The sequence below is a fragment of the Choristoneura fumiferana genome, chromosome 8, assembly GCF_025370935.1.
Source record: "Choristoneura fumiferana chromosome 8, NRCan_CFum_1, whole genome shotgun sequence".
Taxonomy (NCBI): domain Eukaryota; kingdom Metazoa; phylum Arthropoda; class Insecta; order Lepidoptera; family Tortricidae; genus Choristoneura; species Choristoneura fumiferana.
This window is the reverse complement of record NC_133479.1, coordinates 6773751-6788596: the sequence shown is the minus strand read 5'-3', so window position 1 is coordinate 6788596 and position 14846 is coordinate 6773751. Positions and strand designations below refer to the sequence as shown.

Here is a 14846-nt window from a genome sequence, read left to right as displayed (position 1 = left end):
ATCTGACCGCAAGCCTGAGACGTATACTGAAAACTTGTTATATACCTCCTATAGTACCTTAAGAGAAACTTTACCAGTTAAGAGTGGCAGATATGTACTAAATATTTACAGAGATTCAATAGGAAAGCATCGTGAATAATTTGCATTGTTTAGGAAATTTTCTGAAGTCTTAAATTTTGTCTCATTTGGAATGTTTTGAACATGATTTTGATGATGTTCATTTGGAATGGCTAAAATAGCATACAGAGTTAAATATGTCGTAGTGTTTGATATGCTAATGTCTAATAGATGTCACCCTACTTTCGCCTCTTATGCTAATGAAATAAAATTGAAGATAGCAACTGCTGTAACAATATAACTAGCACTCGGACGTCTGCCTTTATGCGACAATGCTCTGTTTGATTGGTAAAAGAAAAATCCGAGAATTCGTCCACGCGTGATAAAGTAACGGGATTTACGTACACCACATACCTACGTAGTACCGTTTGCGCTATAAACACAATTTCTTATCACATTTGCATAAATGCAAAGCAATTGTGGCTTGACTACACCCGTATATTGCAAGCAATAAATAAACCGATACCATTTAAATACAATTACCTTTAAAATGTAGACAGGATGATAATCTACTGATTATTAAAAGATCTAAATAAAACCAGAAAAAAATACAAAGAGAAGAGACACTAAAGCCAGAAAAAATAAAAAGAAGAAAATACTAAGAACATTTGTTGATAAAACGAACAACTTTTTAAATCGTCATAATAGCGAAGATACTTAACTACCTAAGTCTTTTAGAATACCAGATTTTTAAAACATTTAACTTCTTTCGTGAAGAAGAAAAGGAGTAAACCTTTACCCATCAGCACAACACAACAAGACAAGGGACTGTTAAAAAACAAAGAATTTGAAGAAGTAATTGTCTAAATGCCAGACTTTGAAACGCTAAGGTTGTCAGGAGTAGTAGTGGTACTACGGAGTGGTGGTGGTGCATTGGAAGCTTTGCGACTGTTGGAAGACTGGTGGCAAGGAATTCTGGTGCTGGCGAGACTGCTGATGTGTTACTGCAAGCTGCTGCAACAGGCTTTGTGGGGTGGGCATTATTTTCTAACCAATTGACCAAGAATTTGCTTTGCCACCCTATGGCTAAACATTATACTCATCATCATATCAAAAGTAGGACGTCCACTGTTGTACTGTACATAAGCCTCCCCCATAGACCTTCCGTTGCCACCGGGAATCTGCAGATTTAACCAGGTTGCTTCATATAAACCGGCTGAGGGGTAATACACGAAGATTATAGGTATTGTGGCAATGAGACAAGGATGAAATATTTTATTATTATTAGCAGCAGCGTCTCCTTGGCGGCAACCTTACATCCTATACTGCACTCGCCAATCTGCTTGCCAAGCTTGGCGAGTATTATCACCCTCACTCATATTAATAGTGTATTTGTTTAGTGCGTATAATTACAATTAACAAAAAAATCTAGTTTACAAAAACTTTATCTTGGTGGTCTACTGAATAAGCTTCATAAAAGCGTATACATATGTATTTTGAAATCGAATGGAAAGTGAATAGGCACACAATTAAAATAGCTGGCTTATCCGATCGTAATTTCGTTTGACTTGCTTCGTGGTATTTCAAATAATTACTTTACAATGCCAATGTACCATATACCCGGGTTGTTTTATTCGAACCATAAAGTCTGTTTTATTACTTAACTACTTAAAACTACGGAAAACATTGCAGCTATATCAGTATCAAAAATGCATAGAACCGTATTTTTACTTTTTTATTAGCCTTTACCTATGGGTAATTAACTTGAGGAAGAGTTGAAAACCTCATCTGAAAAGTTACATCTTTCTTGAACAAGTTAAGTGAGAAGATCATCCGTACATAATTTCATGACTAAATTTAGAGCTTAAGATTTCGGAATTCTGTAATTTAAAATAAAATTTATATTTCATCCTTGTCTTATTGCCACATATACCTTTTAGTAACCAGAAGTCGAATGGGAATTCGAGGTTTTTGTCACCGATCGTTAATTGTGATGCAATTATACGCATTACTGGTATTGTAATTTATGTATTTACAGTTTACAAGTATGAGGCAGAAATACACACTGCAGGTGCTATATCAGATTTATAGTAGTCACAATGTATGTGTAAAGTAGTCACAGTGTATTTTTATTATTTTTTTCCCAGGTAATAATTAATATGGAGATGTTTTTACCTAATACGGTAAATACCTAATCGAGATCGAGATAAACATGCTTTGACCCTATGAAATCCTCATTGCCTACTTTATAGCTCTTATTGCAATCCACGTTAGTATTCGAGCCTATCAACATTCTAACCGTCCGGTCCATAATAAAGCAACCGCATAAAGGAGCGGCCACACTGCTGCTCAAAATACGCTTACGGTGCGGAATCGTAGTGACTTGAGTAACTCAAAGTCGTGACGTTTACGGCACGTCACTCCGATTCCGTCTCCGTATTTTGAGCACCGGTGTGGCCACTGCTTTATACCCGAGACCCGTCAGACAGATGCGAATTGTAGTCACGATCTTCTACTCACGATTTACATCTGACTCAAGCACAATACCCTCAATACAGTTGGCCGGCATCTAAATCATAATATAAAAAAAACAAATGTTGTTTCCTAGCTAATTAATTTTAATAATGAGCACGTAATAGGTAATGTACACGTGTAGGTGTAATGTAATTTTCGGAGAATAAACTGACACCTTTTTAATTATACAGGTTGGACAATTTTAACGCCACTCGGTAGGGAAATATTCTTAATGCGGAAGATAGAAAAATGTACTGAGAGGAATTTTTTATTCTTATACGATGTCGTCAGTCCACCTAGCTATTGGGAGGCCTGCCAACGCTTCGTCTTCTGGTTTGCGCTTTTCTCCCCCAACGGTTATCTGTTATGGTTGTGTGTATTTACAAGCAGTACTTACCTTGTAGTAGTGTCATTATGTTGTAACTTGTAATATAACAATTGCTATAAAGTGGTGTCATTTGATTTCAGAGCTGAAGGTGCCCCCGGAAATGATGGCACCCAGCTTGCTGCAGCGCACCAAGTCGCCACGCTCCTCGCCCAGCACCAGGCCCAGAACACTACAGGTACCACTACATCTATACTAACATTTCCATCACATCTATCTTACAGGCTGATAGGACATGGAGGATCTTTGCATTGTCTATCCTGGATAAAGATGTGGTGAAAACTATTATGATTCTAGTGCATTAGTCAATAAGGCCTCAGGCACTCAGGACTGATAACTCGGAGAGCTGCTTAGAATCATATCCTTTTTCATTGCTCTCTTGTAATCTTTCTCTTTCAACTTATGATTTCAACGATACGTTTGGAAACGATACTGCCCACCATGCTTGCAGTGAAGCACAGTTCTGTTGTTCGACAGTACCCGCGTACCTTGATATAACTACTTCGGCAGACCTCATCAAAAAACTTACATTTATGACATTTTTGTGTCCCATTTACAAATTACAACACAGGTTGATAACAAATCCGGAAATGACAAAACATGAATTTTGAAATTTTATCTCTGAGTGCAACTGAATTGTAACTGTTTTGATTGACAGGCATTATCTTTGTGACTTTACTGTAAACGTCGGTGGGTTTAAGTTATTTAATCTGACAACAACCGTATCGAACTTTAAAAACAATGAAATATTTGTAACCATGTAAAAAAATAGAATTTAATTTGCTAAACACGGAAGGAAAACAAATGTTACCGTATCTTTGTGTGTATATTTGCAAAAAATTTGACACACAGATAGTTTAGGTATTTAACCTGATGTAACAATGAATACTTTTTACCCGATTGGTCAAAGGAGGGTTATGTTTTTCGAGTGTATGTATGTCTATTTCTTTGGCACCTAAACGGCTAAACGTATTTCACATGTATAATTAAATTCGTCTAAGTTGTTGTGGTGACAAAGGGCTTAAAAAATTTCAATATGGCAGCTGCAAAAAAAATGTGGAGGTTTTATTTTTATTATCGGGTGACTCCGGGCTGTTGAATTTTAAGATATTTAACAGTCATAGTGGAACACTACTTAAAAAAACAGAATTCTTACTACTGGACTTGTTCTTCCATTTTATTACTTATTTAAAGTTTTTCTGGGATAGTCGGGGGTTTTATTATTTTAAACAACAAAATTACATATTTTTATCAGACTCACGACTTGGAAGCCACAGATAAAATCTAGTAAAACAATAAAATGCCGTGGTAGAAACCGGATTCATGCTTCATCGCATTGTTATTCTTACCTTTCCAAACCACCATAACTGGTAGTCCTTGACACTCATTGAAATTATAACCCGCAAAATATGCTTCAACCAATCTTTGTCGAATCTAATCTAATAAATTCTATGTAAAACCTGCAACTTGGATCGTTCATTTGAACAAACCAGCTCAACCGCTCGATACAAAAAAGCTGTTTTCATTTTCTTTCTCATTTGAATGTACAGGAAAACGATGAAAACTGAAGAGTCCTGAGGGTCTATTGCGTAAAGTTTCTGACACTCGTGATCACAATCAAATGATGGTTCTCGCATACACAAACACAACATTTGACATTTGATTGTAATCGCGAGCGTCAGAAACTTTAACACAATACAGCCTCTGAGCGACATTACATTCTGGTTATTTGTGCTGTATATGTAAACAATCCAGAAATGCAGCCAGCCTTATGGGCACTCTTCCTCAGGGACAAGACTTGGGGGAATTGTATATATAGTTAAGATTTTTAGGATAGTTTAGTGTAACTTCAATAGAAGGATTGAATGTACTTGTATTGTCACCGAAACTACATTTGAATACTTAGGTACCAAATTACAATTCACTAACGATATTTAGTCGCGATGTGCTAGGAATAGAACTGACAGTTATTGAATGATTTTGACAGTTAGTCAAAATTCAAGTTGTCAGATTTTTCAATTATATTCACATAGTAAACTATTCAAAATCTTATGTTCCGTTTTAATCGCTATTAATAATTATTATAAAACCATTTATTGCGGGCAACATGGGTCACACAATAAACACCTTAGAGAATAACATACAAAATAATTAACAAAAACAAAACTAACTAGCAAACACAATTAGTTAAGTACCTACTAGGTAGCTACGAGTATATGTTTTACTTGTGCCTGTTTTGTAACCCCATGTCTTCTCGTGTTCCAGAACGGGTCGGAGCCGCCGACGGAGGCGGCCGCGGACTCAAGCCCGGGGAACTCGATCTCCGACGTAGAGAACTTCGAGTGCTACGGGGAGGCTGACGCCGATGTCTCTTCTAACACGTCTGTATCTGTTACCTTAAAAAAATATTTTTGCCTGCAACTCCGTCCACATAGAATTTTTCTATCTCCATCCCGCGGGAACTATGCAATTTTCCGGGATAAAAACTATCCTATGTCCTTCGCCGGGACTTAAACTATCTGTGTACCGAATTTCATCTAAATCGGTTCAGCGGCTTAAACGTGATGAGGTAACAAACAAACGGACTTACAAACTTACACATTTATAATATTAGTGGAAAGTGGAACTAGTGGAATTAGTGGAAAGTGGAATAGTGGAAATTAGTGGAATGGAATGTTGTCCCTGTATCACAAATATTACAGATGCTACATGTCATCTAAAAAAGTTAGGTATGTGGCATTGTAGCATTTGTAACTTTGTGGTAGAGGAGGCCGGTCACACCGAGACTCAACACCGTAAGGTAACTGTCCCAATGCTCGCTGTCGAGCAGCTATTTATTGCTATTAAGCTATTGACCAAAAGGGACGTTTTCTTCGGCTGTAACGCAAGAAACCATTTAACCAGGTAAAATTACCTATAGAATAGAGTTTTGGTAATAATAGAGTTAGTTAGGAAACAAAACTTGAGTTATTAGCCGTAAAACTTATTTAAAAGGTAGTTAGATAGTTTCAAGGTTACTTAAGGTACATACTCAGGATTAATCTATTTTACAAGCTTTTATTTAGTTTCACCTGTCTCGTTGTCTGTCTGTAATCAAATCTTGCAAGTTAAATTGCACCAACTTCCATGCAGTAGTTGGATTGACTTGAAATTAAAAATGAAATTTTTACCAAAAACTTATTCATATTGGTTCTGCCAACAACTAACAATTAATACAAGGCGCTTACCGCCATCGCGTGTTAGTACCAACATTGTACATATATTATTCTGTACTTTGCATAGAATACTACCTATATACCTACTCGTAGTGTTTACGTCATGAAAATAGTCCGAAAACCTAGTATTCCGTGACATTTGAACATGAAACTGCCGTGAGACTCAGTCATATTTAATGAAATAAACACGGATAACTCAGGTCTTAAATCGAGTTTAGCTCAACATGTTTCAGGCTAATTCGTAGCCCTTCCTCTGAGAGCACGCAACACTACAGCACGCACGCCCGCAAGCACGTCGAGCAGTCGCACGAGCAGTGCCCTTAGTGTAAGTTCTCAATTTGTATGCAAACATGAACAGCGCCTCTAACGGAACGTTTGCGATGTTCGTGTTTCCATACAAATTGAGATTAAACGCGAACGCGATCGAGACGTATTTTGTAACCGAAAACTTACACTAGGGATACAGTGCCCTTAGTGTAAGTTTTCGGTTACAAAATACGTCTCGATCGCGTTCGCGTTAAAATCTCAATTTGTATGGAAACACGAACATCGCAAACGTTCCGCTAGAGGCGCTGTTCGTGTTTGCATATAAAGTAAGACTTAAACGCGAACGCGATCGAGACGTATTTTGTAATCGAAAACTTACACTAAGGGCACAGAGCAATAGGGCTACTACGAAATTCGAAGTCCGTCCGTACCGTCCCTCTGACTCTCGTATAATAATAATAATAATAATCTTTATTTATCTTTCATAAAATCATCATCTTTATTTATCTCTCAACATTCTTTATTTGCCTCTATGAATAACAAATATTCAAGGGCCGTTCCAAGAAGGGTAGGGTCCATTATTCGAGCGCGAGCATGCGTGGGCATATTTTTGCTAACATGGCAGAAGATTCTATAACAGTTTCCAGGTTATCTAGTGGCAGAACAGGACGTTTAAAAAATAATCGAAAATTTCATCAAATTCTACTCAATAAGCTCATTACGGAACCATAAAAATGTGACCACGAAAGGTAGTCGGTTGAAACCGAATATGAAACTGAACTGGTATCGAAACTGTCTACTGATGAGGGCTAGGGCCGTAGATCCCACTACGGCCTAAATCTCCTCATGCTGAGAGGAGGCCTGTGCCAGGCAGTGGCAAATATATAGGCTGGGAAGACGATGATAATTCTTCCGGCACCATGTCACTGTTTTTGTTTCCTCTCCCATGCCCACACATTGTTTTATGTAGTTTTATACTATCTGTTGCCCGCGACTCCGTCCGCGTAGAAGATGAAAAAGAAATTTACGTCTTCTTCTCAAAAAAATATACACAAAAAATTTCATAAAAATCGGCCAAGCCGTTTCGGAGGAGTTTGGTAACAAACACTGTGACAAAGATCTCTACTTGTTTGAGAAAAATAGAAGATTCTCATACACAATTAGGTACGGTATGCTAGTATAAAATGTAATCCTTCTTGAAGTAAAATTACTGCCATAACCTATTTGTTTGAGCAATTAAATCGAGCGGTGATTCGTTACAGATTGTGCCGGTAATAGTACATTATTGCCTAGGCCTGGAAGTAGACAATTGCTGACTGAGTACTGGTTTGATTGGACAAGCTTGCGAGTCCGTTTACGAACACAGCAATAGCCGTTCCGGTCAAGACAAATAAATTGCTTTTCTCAAAAATCGAAAAACATCTTTCTTTTAATACATCTTTCTAGTACTTCTATTCGATACTAGATGGCGCTGCGCTTATCAACTGAATTTTCAAATAAATATTATGATTCCGGGATAAGAGGCACGGGTCTCTAGTATAAATGTTGCGATGTAATTTTTGAAAATCTTGTAAAATCCCGGTATTTCAATTAGGGTTTTTCGACAGGTGAAATATCGCTAGATGGCATTAGTAGTTAGGTCGGTTTGATGTTTCAGTCTTGCTTGCGATTGGCTCATTTAGATATTTATCCAATCACAAGCGTGACAGAAACGTCAAACGGACCTCACGATACTAACGCCATCTAGCGATATTTCGCCATTCGAAAAACCTACATTCAACTACCGGGCTTGGTAAATTACGCGCGCGAAGCCGTGCGTAAAGTCTAGTAAAAAAAACCTAACCAACTTACAACATTTGAAATACCCCTAATATGGTCATTTTCAAAGTTCAATATCTCTAAAATGGCTGAACCGATTTTGATGACCATACTAAGAACCAACGCAGTAAAACTCACTTTTAGATAAAGAAATCGCATCTAAATAGATCTATCGTTAGAGAACTACAATGCCAATGCCATAGACAGACAATCATAATAATAAGATGAAATTTACCACGAGCTTTACGTAGAAGGAAAACAGCGTGAGGAAAGCACAAACCTGCGAAGTAATTCAATAGAGCGTGTGAAGTTCCCAAACCGCACTAGGCACGCTTGGGAACAACGCCCAAGCCCTCTCATTTTGAGAGGAGGCCTCTGCCCAGCAGCGGGATGTACCTATATAGGCTGGGTTGATGATCATGATCACGGAAATGATTAGTGTAGTCCAGTGTTTCCCAAACCTTGTTCTGCCATGGTCCAGTAATTTTCACACTGCCCCTGCGTGACCCACTTAATACTTTTACGATTTACTTTTACCAATATGTACAATGCGTAGATCGATAGTAGGTACCATTTTTAAAACATGCGGGAATTCTGCGACCCGGTATTTTATTGGCCCGACCCCGCAAATGGGAAACGCTGGTGTATTCCTTGGCCACAGTTTATCTTGTGTACATAGTACTATCCATAGCTCACACGGCTACCGGCGGATTATTTTTAGCCCTCCCCGATCGATATACTAGCCATGTTTGTCCCATCGTGTCTCATCTAATATGTATCAAACCGACAATGCCAAGCTTGCGAGGAACATAATCCGATAAAGACAGTTTACCCTATTAAGGAGCAAGAAAGCGATCGTAAATTCAATTTGTGGAATCGATTACTCTTCTACGCACCTATCTACTTTAATGGATTATTAGAAAGGAAAGACGTATATTAATAGAAATAGAAATATTTATTCGCTATTTGCACAAAACATAATAAAAATACATTAAAGAAAGAAAAAAAAAACAACGAAATCGCGAAGCGGTCCCAGCTCAGCATAGTGTTGGCCGTGTAGGCCAACGCTGGTCTTCACACACACACACACACACACACACACACACACACACACACATTATTACATTATTTTGGTATTACATACTTTTTTGGTGTAATCTTCACGAAGTCGTGGATTAAAACCGGCCAAGTGCGAGTCTGAGTCGCGCAGGAAAGGTTCCGTAACTTTATCGATTACAACATCAATAATCATTTATTCATTTTTTGTGGATTGTTTTTTTAAGTTTCACTATGTGGTGCCCCAGGGCTTCCAAATATTACCTTATATTAAACCTATTTTTTTTATTCATACATATTAAAAACAATATATGTATAATATCATGCATAGCCCTCGGTAATTTGTTATATATTTTGGGGGCCATTCCAAGTACGCTCTTCTTAAGTAAAGCTGTTTTAGATTTCATGATACAAAGTTTGTCGAAGGCGTACACTTCTATAGATAATTCATAAATAGATCCATATTAGTTCTCACAAATACACAGATTTCGTTTATGTACAGACACGGCAGTGTTAATATTTAACACTATTGTGTGTATTATACATATTATTTTAGTCACATGGAAGGTGAAATTTTGGACATCCTTTTTAGGGTTCCGGGGCCAAAATGGCCAAAACGGAACCCTTATAGTTTCGCCATGTCTGTCTGTCTGTCTGTCCGTCCGCGGCTTTGCTCACGGACTATCAATGCTAGAAAGCTGTAATGTTGCACGAATATATATGTAAACTATGCCGACAAAATAGTACTTACAATAAAAAAAAAAAATTTTTTTTGGGTACCTCCCAGGCTCCCATAGACGTAAAGTGGGGGTGATTTTTTTTTCTCATCCAACCCTATAGTGTGGGGTATCGTTGGATTGGTCCTTTAAAACCATTAGGGGTTTGCTAAGACGATTTTTCGATTCAGTGATTTGTTTGCGAAATATTCAACTTTACAGTGCAAATTTTTTCATTTAAATCGTGTTCCCCCCCCCCTCTAAAATCTAAACCGGTGGAAAAAAATGGAAAAAATTCAGGATGGTAGTAAGTAAATCAAACTTTCAATATAAAATACGGAACCCTATTTTGGGCGTGTCCGACGCGCTTTTGGCCGGTTTTATTCATTAACAAATAGAAACGCTTCATTAATTTCACCTCACTCCGCTCAACTGTGTCCATCAGAGATGTGCTGTGCGAGGATGTGTAAATGAAATGTTTCTATTGGTTAATAAAAAACACATTCCTCGCAACACATCCTCGGACGTCCAGCTATCTACATACCAAATTTCATCCAAAAGGTCTCTGGATCTCGTCCCTCCAGCGATACCTGGGACGAACCTGACTACCTCCAACCATATAGTTAGTTGAATTACTCAGTGAGATCAAAGTAGCGTCAGTTTACGTAATTACTAATTATAATTTTGTTTATAATACATTCCTGTTAATATACACATCAAACGGCAGTTTTACAATCGTGGTAATAAACTGAAGCAATGAACGTTAAAGTATGGGTGAATGATACGTTACAAAAGTATAAAAACAGGTCGATGCACCTTTGATGTATTTGTATTAAATTAGACCTGACTTTAAGTCCTGTTTTATTGGTACACTAACCTGTTTAATTTATAAATTTGCGACATTGAAGGAGATATAATATTTATGGACTTGAGAAAAAAAAATCAGCCCGTTAAAGTGCCCCATTGTTGGACAAAAGCTTTCCCTTTTTTCCGCCATTCGTCCCTGTCTAGAGCATTCTCCTGTTAATGTCTTGTGATTGTGGAGCTATACATATCTGCATTTAACTTTAACAATACATACCTTCGACACAAATTAAGCTGAGATGATTTTTTTGTAGCCAATAGTAGCTATATAAATTTCCATTCTCGAAAATGTAAGGGGACCCCTATACAAGAAACGGGATTTTTTGATATTTATTTGTATAAAGTTCAATAAAGACCATTTTGTACTGTATTCTTCTCCGGGATTTAACGATTTCAATTGTTACAGGCTTGAGAATGGCTCCAGGAGTCCTGGCAACCTGAACCGGCATTCCTGGACGCGGACTAGCCTCCGAAGGACGCAGCCGAGGTCAGTGCCATAAACTTCAGCAAGCTAGTTGAGGAAGCAAGATAAATCCGAACTTTTCCGAGAGAATACGATGACAAAACATTATTAACTACATCTGTACTTCCTAGACTTCATTTGGCATAGAGCACATTTTTTTCTAACAAAAACCGAAATCATTAATCTAACATAATTAATTTCCGGTATTGTGTGCGATGCGAACCAATAATTAAGGACTTGTGAAAACCGAACGGAGTTCGGAAATTCTATGAACACTATTTGTGATATAATTATTTTTTTGTGTAATTATGATCTGATTGTACGTACGCGTACGGGCCGCAATGTAAGAAGTCAGGAAGTTAGGAACTATCGCACTCTTTATGTTGCTTACTAATTTCAACAAATGTTTTTATGTTGCATTTGTTTTTGTTTCAAACGGACTTCATGGAATAAATCACTACAAATGAATATTTTCTACAAGAAAGTGAGAATTACGATATATGATATGGGTAGTCACCTGCATTAATATAACGCCACAGCGGAGCGTGCAAAAACTTCTGACACCTCCTACTGGCCTTAGAAATAGAGTCGTACCAGATCTTTATGCACGCTTTGTTGTGTATGATATTGTAACTACTCCTTTTTTGAAGTCGGTTAAAAATGGTAGTTTCCGTGAATGTCCGTATGTTTCGTGCACTGCTTCGCCGCTTACCGTATGTTTTGTTGTAGCCACCAGGAGAACCTGCCGCACCGGCGCTGGGGCTCCATGAGACAGTAAGCTTTTTGTTTCCTTTGCTTATTTCCATTATTTACTTACTGATTACTTCGAACTTCCAAGCTATCGATACCTAATTGCCTACAAACCCATACGAAAAGCCCAGTTCAGTGGCTACGCCAGCTGACGCGGTTTCACGAAGCGGGTGGACGCCTATTGAAAAATAATATAAGCAGTACTAACTGCACGCGTCGCGGGCAACGGATTTTACCTGCACCCGCATTCGCAGGCGTGCGCCCGCGCCAGCTAGCGCAGGCCCAGATCTACGGGAAAAATCGTGCAAGTTTCATTACATTGCGAGGCCACAAAGAAGTGTACAATCGAACGCCGCAATGTAAGCAACTTGCAAAAAAATTCTTGCAGGTCTACAATGCGCTTAAGAGTGACCTTAGCATACTCTTCCATAGTAGAATCATATGTCTCAGAAAGTCATCATCTTATCCAATAAGGAAGTCTAGAGTTTTTTTATTGTGAAAAGGTACCCTCAGTTAACCTTATGAAAGTTTCCTGTGGTTACGAACATATCTAATATCAGTCATTTTTCAAGCAACCAAGGCACACCATAAAAGTGTTAAGTAGTTTTTGTCTCACAGAAAGTGCATCAAACAAAAATACTTATATTTCCCGCTAAGTTTACTTACTATCGCTGTAAAGTAATTATAAGTCTTCAAAACAGATATGTATGTATTTATAATGACGTAGGTTTAATAATTTGAGAAATTGGTAACAAGCACACGCACAATCACCAGTGTTGTTTGATTGTGTTACCTAACTCCACCATAAAATAGAATCGTAAAGTAAAACCATAAAGAAAATCGTAACGTGTTGAACAATAAACTTTCGCGCTACATTTAGTCTTCGGAAGCTACAACTATTGTGGACAATCACAAATAGATAGACGCGAAGTGCGTGTCAATGTGGTGTCAATCGACAACTACGCTATACGTGGTGTTGCCACTTGTTGTTGTTTAGCCACTTGTTGGCGAGATCTTACAACATTTTCACTCTGAACAAGAAAATTATCAAATTGGCAAACGCGTTTTCTAGCCACAGTTTGTTTTTGTTGTTAAACAATATTATCTGTATTACATTGGAAACCTTGGTACCAACCCTGCTTTTAAATAAGTGAAACGTTTATTACTTATTTTTTACCCGCAGTTTCGCTCGCCTGAACCAATATTTTCTTAAATTGCCATTGGCATTCGTATAAATTACATCACGGTCCTGATTTATAATATTGTATAAAACATCAGCAGGTGGTAGGACCTTGTGCAAGGTCCGCCCGGATTGCTACTACCATCTTGCTCGCTAATCCTGCCGTGAAGCAGCAGTGCTTGCATTGTTGTGTTTCGGCGTGGAGAGTAAGACAGCCGGTGCAATTACTGGCACTTGAGGTATCCCATCTTAGGCCTCTAGGTTGGCAACGCATCTGCAATACCCCTGGTGTTGCAGATGTTTATGGGCGGTGGTGATCTCTTACCATCAGGAGACCCACATGCTCGTTTGCCATCCAGTCGAATAAAAAAAAACATAACTAAACTTGGAAGATTCCGTACATACACAATTAGAAATCCTTAGAAAAATATTATTTGATTTTTTCGTAATGGCTACGGAAACGGAACCCTATCCTGGGCGTGTCCGACACGCTCTTGGCCGGTTTTTTTAATCTCGTAAGTCTGACTTTCTTTATCAGTACTCCACCAAGTACATTCGGCAGTTATTCTTACAATTGATTTGTACCTTGTGAAGTACACGAGGACTTACGAGGTTAACTAACCTGTTTATTAATTTAGCAATATCTTGACAAGTTGAGTTGGCAACACTACGAGTACCTTGTTGTCGGTATGACTTCCACAACATCACCTTTACCATCCTCTCTTTAATTACTAAAGCATTTCAGACTCTATTTCTTCAGATTTAGTGCCAACTCCGAGTTTAATAGGTGTAATTGTAATTAGTAGTACGAACTATTGTCAGCTGGAACAAATGGAACAATGCAACTATTTTCAGATTGTCAATGAGTCATCCGCATCGCGTCAGATTTAGAATTTAGTGCAAATGAGAGCTAAATAAATCATTAGAGTATTGCATAAAAGGATAGTTTTATTACAAAGATAGATACTTAAATTTATTTCCGAATTATGTTTTATGTTTTAATCGAAAGATAAAATTACGTGCACCGCAGTTCATTGAGCCTAACATTAAAATTTCAAAAAACTTTTCTACGCAAGCGGGGAAAACGCGCTTTTCTAAGCTGATTTCGTATCAGAAAGATAACTTTTTCGAGCTAGTGAGGTGAAAATGTAAGTACTTATTGGCCTAATAAAAGTTTTGTGTAGTTAGGTGTTAAACATCAATAATTAAATATTTCACTTTTTAACCAATAACGTGTGCTGACTACTAAATATTTTTTAAGGCTTTAAATGACATGAGACTGTTCATTCACACATTTTAATAATGTGTCGTGTAATTCTACAATTCAACGAACCATATTATAATTGGATTATTTCACTTAAGAAATACATGATCTGAAAATGAAATATTTATCACTAGTCTTAAAATTAACTCAATAATAATAACATAATGTGTATGCACGCGAAAGTTGAGTGAAATTGTGGATATCAAAAATTAGATTATTAATGGTAGATACAGTTTCGTAAGGTTTATGCCGACCGAGGCCAGCCTTTGCTAGCAGTTTAATAACGCATTTAACAAT

General features: G+C 37.7%; 1 protein-coding gene across 1 annotated transcript in view; it reads left to right on the top strand.

Annotated features, from left to right (window-relative positions):
* Positions 1–334: 334 nt before the first annotated feature.
* Positions 335–14846, top strand: part of nuf (rab11 family-interacting protein nuf) — a gene marked incomplete in the record, with an annotated part of 53313 nt that continues 38801 nt past the window's right edge. Inside the window, 5 exon segments of the mRNA XM_074090890.1 lie at positions 335–1090; positions 3040–3134; positions 5222–5337; positions 11299–11379; positions 12085–12129. Coding sequence (XP_073946991.1) covers positions 925–1090; positions 3040–3134; positions 5222–5337; positions 11299–11379; positions 12085–12129 — 503 coding nt within the window.